This window comes from Eschscholzia californica, unplaced genomic scaffold, assembly GCF_041429995.1.
Source record: "Eschscholzia californica isolate CP2 unplaced genomic scaffold, dmEscCali1.0.p SCAF_4, whole genome shotgun sequence".
Classification (NCBI taxonomy): domain Eukaryota; kingdom Viridiplantae; phylum Streptophyta; class Magnoliopsida; order Ranunculales; family Papaveraceae; genus Eschscholzia; species Eschscholzia californica.
This window is the reverse complement of record NW_028238461.1, coordinates 53,712,885-53,725,495: the sequence shown is the minus strand read 5'-3', so window position 1 is coordinate 53,725,495 and position 12,611 is coordinate 53,712,885. Positions and strand designations below refer to the sequence as shown.

At 36.0% G+C, this 12,611-nt stretch overlaps 1 protein-coding gene across 1 annotated transcript; it reads right to left on the bottom strand.

Moving 5' to 3' along the window:
• Positions 1–2,963: 2,963 nt before the first annotated feature.
• Positions 2,964–5,838, bottom strand: LOC147546172 (uncharacterized). The gene is made up of 3 exons (XM_086637339.1): positions 3,960–5,838; positions 3,757–3,847; positions 2,964–3,613 (listed from the first exon to the last, which is right to left on the bottom strand). Exons 1-3 carry the CDS (start codon positions 5,783–5,785, stop codon positions 3,224–3,226), a joined length of 2,307 nt encoding a protein of 768 aa, XP_086493465.1. The 5' UTR covers positions 5,786–5,838; the 3' UTR covers positions 2,964–3,223.
• Positions 5,839–12,611: the final 6,773 nt, after the last annotated feature.

Here is a 12,611-nt window from a genome sequence, read left to right as displayed (position 1 = left end):
TCCAAAACTTTGCACCCTGAAAATTTTCTTTATTTTCTCGTAACACCCACCTTTTAAAAGATATTTCTTGACGGGATGGAAAAAACACAAAAAGTAATATTGAAATTATTAAAGGGAGATATCCTGATGCATCTCTACGGAGTTTATTTATCCTCGTATTTATTTTGCTAAAATTAAGATCTTTTTGAAATTTCATAAAAGTAAAACAGGAAATTGGGCCGAAGGCCCAATTTTCGGATTTTTTTGGTTAAAAAGACATCTCATCTTTTTAAAGAGCTAGGCTTCAAATAACTTTTCAAAAGGTTCTTGGAGGACAATCTTGTAAGCACTCACATTTTTAAGGTCAGAATTACCCTTTGTATGATGAAAAATACCAAAAAAACAAATTTCTAATAAACTAGGAAGTTGTTTTCTATCAATGAAGAAAAATCAAATGAGCGTGGTGGATTGGACAATTTTCCCGAGTTGATTCTATAAGGTCGAAAACGATTTCCTGAATTTTTTTATCTTCAATATATTTTAGGTTTTTGTAATTGGATCTCTTTAATTGTTTGAAGATGATTTTGAAGGTTTTGAGTTAATTTTTTGTGAAGAATTCTAGAGAGAAAAAGTTGCAATTTTCAAGTTTTCATTATTTAGGATTGAAGTAATTTGTTTGCTATGTTAGTTATGATGTTTTGATGTTTATATGGAAGTTGTGGAAGTATAGTTGATGCAAGGAATGTGTTTGATAAAATGCTTGAAAGAGATCTTGTTGCTCGGAATGCAATGTAGTTAGTTATACAAGATTTGGGTTGGTTGAAATAGCTATAAAGTTGTTTGATGAAAATGGCCGTGAGAATGTTTATTCTTGGACAATCATGATAAGGGCTTATGTTCAAATTGAAAATTTCATGAAAGCTTTGGAAGTTTTTCGAAGAAATATAAAAAGATGGTACTAGAGCTTATAAAATGACTATTATGATTTTGTAAGGGGTTTAGCTAGTTTTTTGATACAACATTCTATTAGACAAAATATAATAATTTGTAACAAATTCAATGTTAAATCAATTCAAAAACTAATTTGCAAACTATTTGCAAGGTGTTTGCAAGGCTGTGCAAGTTATTTGCAAGGCACTGCAAGCTCATTGCAAGGCTCTGCAAGGTGTTTGCAAGGCAGTGCAAGGTGTTTACAAGGCTATCCAAGGTGTTTACAAAGTCTGCAAGGTGTTTGCAAGGTTCTCCAAGGTGTTTGTAAGGTTATGCAAGGTGTTTGCAAAAGTCATGCAAGGTGTTCGCAAGGCTCTGCAAGGTTATCCAAGGTGTTTGCAAAAATCATGCAAGGTGTTTGCAAGGCTCTGCAAGGCATTTGCAATGCAGTGCAAAGTGTTTGCAAGGCAGTGCAAGGTGTTTGCAAGGTATTTTCTTAGACTAGGGTTAGGTTGGTCTTTTCACTGAAATAGAAAATTACATAATTGTCACCAGGGAGGTGAAGCCTAAAAAACTTTGATGTATCTTTTTTAACCAAAGTCATAATTTCTTAGGGAGTTTTGGCTAAATTCTCGGTCAAATTTTTTTGATCGCCATCTATCCCATCTAGAATGACATCTAATCTTGTGAAAATGATAAAAAGTAATTACGATTTTTAGTGGAGAAATAGAAGTTTATTTTTCTTATCGATAAAATATAAGATATGAAGATAAGAAATTAATATCTAATTAGATACAACCATGCAACTTACCCGAAATCCGACCTATTAATCCCCAAGTTGTGCTAACAAACAACTATAATAAGGATGCAAAAAGCAATTTCTAACTAATTTTGAAGATAAATCTTGTTTCCTACTAAAATGTTTCAATCGGTAGAAAAGTTGATGAAAGGATCAATAGGATTTCTAAATTTATATAACAAAATGGAATTTGTGTTGTTGAGTGAGACAAAATAAGGGTTAATTTGACATTGACCCCCATTTATAATGTGATATTAGGACTTCACCCCCAAAATCAAAACTGTTTAGGCGTTAACCCCCAATTAGCCTTTTTCCGTCTTTTCCACGTTAACTGGCCAGTGTGTGAGTCACACGCGTGAGTCGTGACCAAACTACCCCTCGTACCATCCTCCATCTAATCTAACGGTCTCCATTCCATCTCCCGATCTACGGTCCAGATTGAATATTTTAAAATAGCTGTTGAATTATGTTTCCCAAAACTACCCCCAAAAGCTCCCAACGGTAACAACCCTAAAAGCTTATAAAAAACAAGAGATTCAATCGATGGATGATGAAGTTTTGGGAGGGTTGAAACCTTAAATTGTGTTCATTGTTTCGAAAACCATGGCAGGAGGAGCTAAGTGTAGTTCATCATCTGAGGTATACACTGTTATCCTCTATTTTCGGTTGGGGGTCCTTCCCTAATTATCGTATTTACAGTGGGGTGTTATCTCAACTGTTTTGTGCAATTTTCGTTTTCAGGAAGTCATGTGTCAAATTTGTGAGATGAAGGCTCATGTAGCTCTAAGTTGCCCCTTTCTTTACTCCGCATGCACGAAGAGAAATTGTGATGGCATTCGAAAAGTGATGGTGTCGAGTACTTCAAGAAACCCCGGAAGAAAGTATTTAAGATGCCAATACCTCAAATGTGAATCTTTTCAGTGGCTAGATGAAGCCATGCTTGAATATCAAACTCAACGTGTGAAACAACATCGAGTCGTGGGTTGCTATGGTTGTGGAGATCCAAGTCACTGGAAGAAAGATTGCCCGATGAATAAGAACCAAGGACAGAAGCAAAGTAACCATTCTCAAGCTCAAATAGTGATAACAACTACTCTTGAAGAGTTTTGTAACAAGTTTAACAATGTAAAACTTTGAAGTATGTAGGGTACCCAAGTATGTATGTATGAAGATGATATTGAATAAGTTAGAAGTTAAAGATTAGACATTTGTAGCAACTCACATTCAAAAGGTTTGAACTTTACAAAAAAACTAAGATTCAAAACATACCCAACTTTTATAGCTCCAAAAGTACATGTTACATAAACCTAACAAGACTTAACATAGTTCCTGTTAGATACCTAACACATCTTCCTTAGTTTTCAAACCTACTGTTCTTCACAAAATGATGAACCCAACCTAATGCTCTTCACAAAATGATCAACTATCTAAACATAACCATATTTCCATAAAAAAAAGAGCAAAATCTATAAGTATGTTCTTCACAAAATGATCAAAATGATAAACCCAACCTAATTACTCCTTCCCTGCTTTTCTTGGTTGTAACTTAGAAGGCCTAAACACTTGGTTCATTGGTATTGTTGGTGACCTGCCAAAGAATGTCCTGCATCCTGGATTTGCTGTGGATGTTGATGGTTGGGTTGTGGATGTTGATGGCTGAGTGGTGGTGGACTGTTGTGTAGATGGTGTAGCACCATTCATTCCCCTAGGCAGAGTTGGTGGGGGTCTTTGTGGTTGTGATTGCCCACCCTTGCAGGTCCTACTGTTGTGACCCACACCACCACATCTCTTGCACTTCTTTGGCTTCTTCTGGCTGGAAGGTCCTTCATCTACACCTCTCCTCCTTTGCTTCTTTGGCCTCCCAGCTGGCCTAACTATGATGGGTGGAAGCACTTCATACATTGACTACAAACACCACCAACACATCACATAAACAATCATTAGGACAAGATTAACCAACACATCACATAAACAATCATTAGGACAAGATTAACCAAATAACAAAGTAATATTCATCAAAGAAAAAAGCAATCATTAGCAACACTTACTTCACCCCAGTCTTTGCTTTGCTTCATTGGAGTTATAAATCCACCATATGCAATTAGGTAAGTACTTACCTTGTGATAATCACTACAAAATCTATCAATGAAGTTATAAGAAATGTTAAAAAGGTTTACACATGTTGTAATGTAATCTTAAACTACAAATGGTTAAAGAATTGTCAAAAAAGTTATAAGTTATAAGCTCTTACTCTGCCCATGATCTCCTAGTTTGCATGATGATAGGGACAGCATGAATGCATGGGATTCCAGTAAGATCCCATACACAACAGGAACAACTCAAGTTAGCCAAGTTCACAGTCCATCTATTTGCAGTATTTACCTCATACACATTGAAAAGATGGTCACTGGCTCCTTGGATTCTAAACTTGCTTATGCTCTTTTGATACCCATCTATTACCCTCTTGGCTCTTGGTACAATCCCATTGGGATCCCACTGTCTAGCTATTTTCCTTCTCTCATATAGCAAAGACATCATCATCAAGTGAAACTTATCTATCATAGATGACAATGGTAAGTCTCTCAAGTCTCCTATCCAACTATTGAAGCTCTCTGAAAGATTATTGGTAATATGCTCACACTTAGTTCCTTGATCAAAAAAAGCTCTACTCCATGAACTAACATCACACCTATGTAACCAAAGATATGCAGCTTCATTGTCTTTCTTCAATTGATCTGCCCACAATTGATAATCTTCTCTTTTATATGCCTTGGCTGCACCCCAAGCCAAATGCATAAGATTCTGACCACCATAAGACTTCTTGAAATTCTTATACATGTGCCTAAAGCAAAATCTATGAGGATTGTTAGGAAATAGTTGTGCAACAGCCTCTATCAACCCCTTTTGCCTATCAGAGATAAAAGTTAGTAATTTTGGATGCACTCTTACATGTTCACCTAGTTGTCTTAAGAAGTCATACCAAGTTTCAAAGCTCTCTGACTTGCAGATGTAGATGGCCAATGGATACAACCCATTATTCCCATCCAAGGCAGTTGCAGACAAACACACACCACCATACTTCCCTTTCAAGAAGCAGCCATCCAACCCAATAACAGGCCTACAACCCTTCACAAAACCATCTAAAAATGGCTTAAATGCAATGCACAAGTTTTTGAAAGTGTGATCAAAATCAGACCTTGCACATGTAGCCATAGAGCCAGGGTTAGCAGCAAGCAAGTTCATGCACATGGCAGGTGCCATTTTGTAACCATCCTCATAGTTACCAAATATCCTCTCAAGAGCTATGGACCTAGCTCTCCAAGCAGTCCAATAACTTATCTCCACTGTAAATTCTTTCCACATTGCAGCCTTGATGTTTGTGGGATTAAAGTTTTTTGGTTTCTGTGCTCTAATTGTTTCCTCCAAAACTTGAGCTACAAACATACAATCAGCCATTTTGTTCTTCAATCTAGAGTTATGCTCACAAGTGTGGTTATTATCAAGTTGTTTCAAAACAATTGTGCCTTTGTCCTTTACACTCTTCCTTGCATAGAAGAACCAAGGACAACCACTGGCTGCATTAACACATTTGGCTCTTAATCTGTACTCCTCATTTTTGATGTATTTGTACTCAAATCTTTGATCAACAACATATCTTCTCAAGAACTTCCTGGCTTCATGTATATTGTCCCACATAAGACCTACTGTTAGCACATCTTTTGCAAGTTCAGGCCTTTGGTGCTCCAAAGAGTCTTCATTGGTGTAAATGTTGGCTGACTCTTGCACAAACTCATTAAACTCTTGAGTTCTTGGCCTATAACCATTTTCATCTAAAGCTACATCTGCTTCTTCCTCAATCTGTTCACTGTCCTTACTTGGGTCATAATCATCATCACTTGATGAATTATAACTAAGATAACTATCTTCTACAGGGAGATCATCCAACTCATCTGGCAAACCCTCAGTCTGAGGGTCTTGAGGGATTTGAGGTTCAAGAGTCACATTACTTTCATTTGTCAAATTTGGTTCTATAATGGACTCTGTAACATTGGGATCAATACCATCCAAGTTGGGCATATCATCTAACTCTTCTTCAATAAGATCAGCAAACTCTGAGTTGACATCATAAACTTTCTTCTTTCCCTTATCCTTTCTTCCACTGTCTGCCACTTCTTGACTACCAACCAAATCAATAACTATGTTGCTCTGTTCTTCCACCCTAGAAACTTGACTGACCTCAATCTTATCCTTGATAGGACTTGATGTTTGATATAATTTCTTCCTAACAGCACTAGAACTCAATAAGCAAGGGGTCCTCTTCTTCACTCTTTTTATACCCTGTCCAACTGGAGTTGAGTTGAGTGGTGGATTGTGCTCAAGAAACAACTGTGCTCTACCTCTTGATTCAAGGTCCCCTTCAATCCACCATGTTAGCAAATCTGCTTCTTTAACAACTTTACAGATAATACCCTCTTTCAAGTAAAAAAAGCTCATGTCATGCCCAACTAGATCTTTGTCCCTACTTACCATCCCTTGAACCAAGTCAATTATGTTAAGCTCATCACTATCAACATTTGGAATTAAGGCAATTTTACCACTCATATAGTCTTCACAAGTCCAATAATGTTTTTTAGGAAAAATATAGCTCTTCCAATGACCATCATAATTTACCACCAACATTCTTTTGCCAAGTTCTCTGCTAGGCCTAAAGACATGAACAGATGATAGCATATAATCATAAAAATCAACAAGTACATGAAGTAGAGTCTTATATGACTCTTGACAAAAGAAGCAGACTCTTATATGACAAGAACATGAGACACAATAATATGAACAGAGCCTAAAATACCAAAACAGAGCCTAAAAACCCTAAACAGAGCCTAAAAACCCTAAACAGAGCCTAAAAAAACATAAATAGAGCCTAAAAACCCTTATATGATATAATGGAAAGTGTCTAGAAACCCTTCTATGATATACAACTAAGACAAACAGAGTGTAAGAAACCATTTTTATGAAAATTTAGCCATTTCTATGAACATTTAACCTTTTGATGAACATTTAGCCATTTCTATGAACATTTAACCTATTTCACCTTAAACCCATCATAATATACATGCTAAATAACATTATACTTAGGTTGATTAGTACTTACAAAGAAATGTTGGACTTTCGTCCTCTCTCCATTGATGGTAGTTCAGACTTAGGGCTAGAGAGAGAAAGCTATTTCTTCAGTCAAAACGAGCTGCAAAGGGAAGAATCAAATGAGGAAAATACTTTACAAGTGATTCAAGAAGAAAGCCCTAACGATTTCGTTTAGAATCATGATGATCGAGCTCAAAATCAGATTAGGGTTTACCTGGTTCGATGAGGAAGAAATGGAACTAAGGACCCCAAACGTTTCTCGCGGGTAGTAGGCAGTTGAAATTTGGATTTCATAGATTAAAAAAATCTCGGTTAGATCTGGACCCTTCATCGGGAGATGGAATGGAGACCGTTAGATTAGATGGAGGGTGGTACGAGGGGTAGTTTGGTCACGACTCACGCGTGTGACTCACACACTGACCAGTTAACGTGTAATTGACGGAAAAAGGCCAATTGGGGGTTAACGCCTAAACAGTTTTGATTTTGGGGGTGAAGTCCTAATATCACATTATAAATGGGGGTCAATGTCAAATTAACCCACAAAATAAATACAAATTAATATAACAAAATAAATGCTCACCCATGCTTATTTGGACAAAAAGTTACAGTTAACAGGATGAGTCATGCTCAGAGGATGAGTTGTTTTGGTATATGATAGGGTTATTTCCCTAATGGCCCCCAATTTTGTGACCAGCTTCCCGCCTGGCCCCTTACTTTACGAGAAATACTCATATGACCTCCTTCCGTTATAACACCGTCACTCTCTCTCCTCCATCATGTTTTCTCTCTCTGCCAACTCACGCCACATCAGCTGTTACGCCACCTCATCACCTTCTCCGGCAGAGGTCGCCGACCGACGACCTTCAAACTAAATCTTTTTTTCTCTCTTCATCTCTCTCTCTCTAAAATTACTCCGGCGAAGGGAGACCTTCGCCGGAGTGGTCTGTTCAATGAAGAACAGACCGAGAATTTGTTAAATACAAGAATTACTTAATTAAGAACAGACCGAGATCTGTTCTTCAAGAACAAACCACTCCGGCGAAGGGATGATTTGAAGTAAGGATACATTTGATTTAAGGGATGATTTGAAGTAAGGATACATCTGTTCTTCAATAGGATGCATGGACCACACTTATTATATGATTTAAGGGATGATTTGAAGTAAGGATGGATGCCCTAGTAATTAGTAGTTACTAAGTCGATTTTCATATCTAAAAAACATTCTTTTTTATTCTACTGTTCAAATCCCTCCATATAGCCTTTTGAATTTGCTTGGTAAAATTGATGGTTTCTTGATATTTTTTTTTAATCAATTTGATGAACGAAAATTATGTTCTTTATGTTTGTTCGATATCTCTATCTACAAAGTATTTTGTACTGCCTAAAAATGTACTTCAATATACAAACAGAGAATCCCCAACAATTTACAAGAGATGTTCATATAAGATTGAATTTTTCGCATGGGACCGGGTCAGTATATATACACGTTAATAAATATCTACTCTAAATTTAACATGGCTTATGTCCTTTGCCTAATGTAGGAGGGGAGTCATAATTGGTATATATCAGAACGTTATGGGACTGTAGAACTGCAATTAGACTTAAATTAAGCGATACATTTGATCAAATCAGGGTGTCAAGTGTTCCAAAAAGATATTACTTGAGAAATATTTCTTCGCCCCTCAATAAATTTAAAAAGAGTTTCAAATTACAGGAATAGGCTGTAAATAAGATGTTCCAAACTACAGTATTACAACTTTTTTTTTTTGGATAATGGTAATTTCATTGAAAAAACAAAGATGGTTAAAAGTAGTCATTTAAAAGAAGTCGAACAAACAAAATGATAAAAACATGGAAATCAAAACTTGTCAATCGAAAACTAAGAGAAATGCTATATATACAATTAAAAGTCCGTCAAATCCTATGGGGCAGTCTTGGGAATAAGGAGTAGCATTAAACACCACAATCTCAATTCTCATTTCCAAGACTGCCACCTAGATCTGGATATTTTTTCCATATTCTTAATCGTACATCTATCATTTCCGGAAAACTAAATATGAGAATGGAGTAGTTCCAATCCAAAAGGTAACTCTAGATGATCAAATGTTGGGTTCTTCTAAACTTTTCATTGAAGATCCTCTCTTTCTTTTCCAACCGTAAAGTGCAAATAATAACATAAGGAGTACACTAGTGAGATTAGAAAAATTTATGATCAAACTTTTTTCACTCTTTTGGAACCAAAGAAAACTTCATCAACCGTTGTACAAGAAGTAAAATCCTACATCGATCCACCACAAAGATTGTACCATAATCTTTTGCATAAAGGAAATGTTAGAATCACAAAAGATTTGACAAAAGAAGTTACCAGCTGATGTGGCGGGTATGATTTGAAAATTTTGACTAAATCTGACACTTTAAGAATAAAAGGTTGTTGGATTCTTCCTCTAATAAACAAAGATCGCATTGGTTAAGCATAATCATACCTTTTTTTCGAAGAATATCCGTAGTAGGAATTGATTTTCCCATAGAGCCCAAAGGAAGGAGAAGATCTTCGTGGGAATGAATTTGTTCCAAATCTTGCCCGTAGGAAAAGCTAAACAAGAATCTGAAGGAGAAGTTTGTACCTCTAAGTGATCGTAGAGAGATTTAAACGAGAATGAACTAACATAATTTGATAGAGGTGACAAATGTACTTAACCGGTTTAGAAGATATGAAGCTGATATGCTAGAGACAATGACAAACTAGTTGCCATTCTAAAATCCCTGTCCATTTAATTTGGATGCTCGATAAGTAAAAGCTCTTCGTTTAAGATTTCTTCCAAAGGTACAGTAAGGATGTTTACGAAGCAGCGGCATCTAGCCACATTTTTTCCCGGAAGGATAACTTTTCACCATCATTAACAGAAACACTCTAAAGTGCTTTAACGATAGGTAATTAAGTTTAAGATGATATCCCTCTAAGGACCTTCATACTCGCTTTAATGGCAGATAAGTTTTAGAGTAAGGATTTACAGTTAAATCTTTGTCCCAAAAGCTTAATTAAACAATAAGCAACACCATCCTCTCTAGCTAGCTCAAGTTCAAATAATATATACCATAATGGTTTTGGAACAAGGTTATCCCCTTGAACGTCTCCTTCCTTTTATGGGCTATAGTGCATGATGTGGTTACACACCATGGATAATATCATCAAGAGAGGCTCCACGGCTCCTAACAGATGTTCTCTTTGCAAGTCTAATTGGGAATCATCAACAAACCTCTTCCTTACCTGCCCCTTCACTTCTAAAATTTAGGAGTCAATTAATCTCTCCCAACGTTTCGTTACGAACAATCTATTCCATCTCTCAAATTTTAATAGAGTGGAATAAAAAAAAGGTAACAGATAGGAAATCTTTCATCCTTATGCGCATCCCTCCTGTTATTTTATAGGCCACTTGGTTAGAGCTCAATAACAGAGTAATGAAGAATATGGTAATGATAAAAAGACTTCCAGGGAGAATATCATCTCACAAGACCGGGCTTGTACTACTCCTTTCAGCCTTTATATTAGAAAGTGGATCTGTGAATGCCATGAAATAACTCTATGCCTCATGTAAATGCTTTTATTTTTTCACTTATTTGGTGTGCTTTGGTTGGTTACCACTTTGGTTTCCACCATGGTTGTTTTTCTGCAGCTTTACTATGATCCGGAAGGGCATCAGTACCGGACCCAAAAGGCTGCCCAGGAGCGTTTGCGTCAACTAAAGGTGAGTCCGTCAACGGGAAACTACGTGCATCTTTATCTCTTAAAACTCAAGCTCATGAAATTGTTTCTTCCAATGGTAATGAACAAGTCTTCCTTTTATAGGCTGTTGAAACCTCTCACAATGGGAAGATGAGTGCTGGTGAATCAAGCTCAAAACCCTAGGCTGGTGAGAGTCGGGCGGGGGGTCATCTTGTTCACCAAGAACTTACACCTCTAGTACTTGTTTTTATTTGAAGTTTGAATTGGGATATCTTTGGTGAAACATTAGAGTTTGGTTTATATGAAAAACTATTAATTAAATATATCTCTATTATGTCTATATTGAATGCTAAAGTCCTTAACAAAAAAAAAAAAAAAGAATGCTAAAGGCTCTTCATGGGTTAAAGTTAACAAGGATGATTAGTCTAAAATTCTAATCTAGCCCTAGAATTTCCAAGCGCATGGGAATATTTAGAAAAAAAGGTTAACGGCTGACAGCCGATGGAGTTGGAGAATATTGGAGAAATCTAATAACTCTGGATTGGAAATATAGAGTTTCAGGTTATATATAGAAGGGGATGTTGTTAGCGTTAAGTTGGAAAAGAAAACGTACTTGATGACGACAAGTTATGATAGGCAAAATTAATTTAAATTATATATATTTGTTCCACCCAAGCAACAAGGTCATATGAATTTAAGCTCATAATATTGTTTTCTATAAAATATTTCAAACCCTCAAAAGTTACTAATGCCCAAGTCTAGTCTAGTTATGCTTAAGGGACAACCAAAACAACTGTTTGTAACAGTTCACATTTCACAAGGGAAAAAGTATTGTGACAGTAATCCTAACAAAAGCATTTGTCCCAAATTCTCCCGTGACAAAGTTAATTAACTTCGTTTAGATATATAGTTAATAGATGACGGTTCTACTATAACAAAGCATATATCGCGTTGTTAAACGACAACCAACATTCTTAAAAGAGAAAACTGTAAATTTTGTCAAAATTTATCTCTGTTAAAGTCATACTATCATCTTATACTTGATGAAGAAGACTAAAGGCAAACTCCAGATAGAATACATTAGTAAGAAGTAGTAGTTCTCCAAGTAGGGCAGATAACACAAAGTTGCGTTGGCTATGTTAAACCACAGTTTGTATATGACGAAGAGGAAATTTAACCACACTTGACAGATCACTTGTAAATCACAGATAATCTGTGGCAATAAGTATGTTTTAGTTGAATTGGAATTTAGATAAACATTTTCAATGTTTTCTTAAAATATATATTTCATTTAAGATTGCCAAATGATTTTAATATATGCAATCAACAACTAGCACACATTCATATTAATAGATGATTAGTTTGGTTTTGGTTAATTATCTTGAAAACAAGCTTACCAAAATCAACATCCATCGATCATAATTTCATAAGGTATATATCATGTTAAGTATTTAGGTATAACAAAATTTAACTTTTTTTTTATTTAGAAAAAGGGACAAATTAAGCCAATGACCTTCGGTTAGAGGGCTCAAGCGCTTGTCTATTAACCCTTAGGTAAGTTGTTCGAGGCCTGCACTTGGGCTTTGGGTTCTATAAAAGGGGCCGTTGTACAAGAAACTATTTTCCGAAATTAAGCATGTTTGGATGCAAATAATACTAAAATGAGTGACCTCTAGAACTTCAGTTCGGAGGGTTCAAGCCTTCAAGGCATGCACGGAAGTGTGGCTAGCAATAGTGTATGAGATATCTCAAAATACCGTTTTGTTCAATTAGCAACAAGAAAAGCTAACAACTGATAGCTCAGTTAGTAATGCATGTACTAGCTAGCTCCTAAATTATGGAGGTCCCAGCTTCGATAATGATTTATTTTTCTTGATAAAGACAATATATTAATCATGCTGCTAAGAAAACAACAACAACAACAACAATAACAAGCAAAAAGCATGAGTTACAAATCACAAGAGAGGAAAACATAAACCAGAAACAAAATAAAAACAACCTAAAAAGATTACACAGGAGAGATGTCATCTAAGTGAA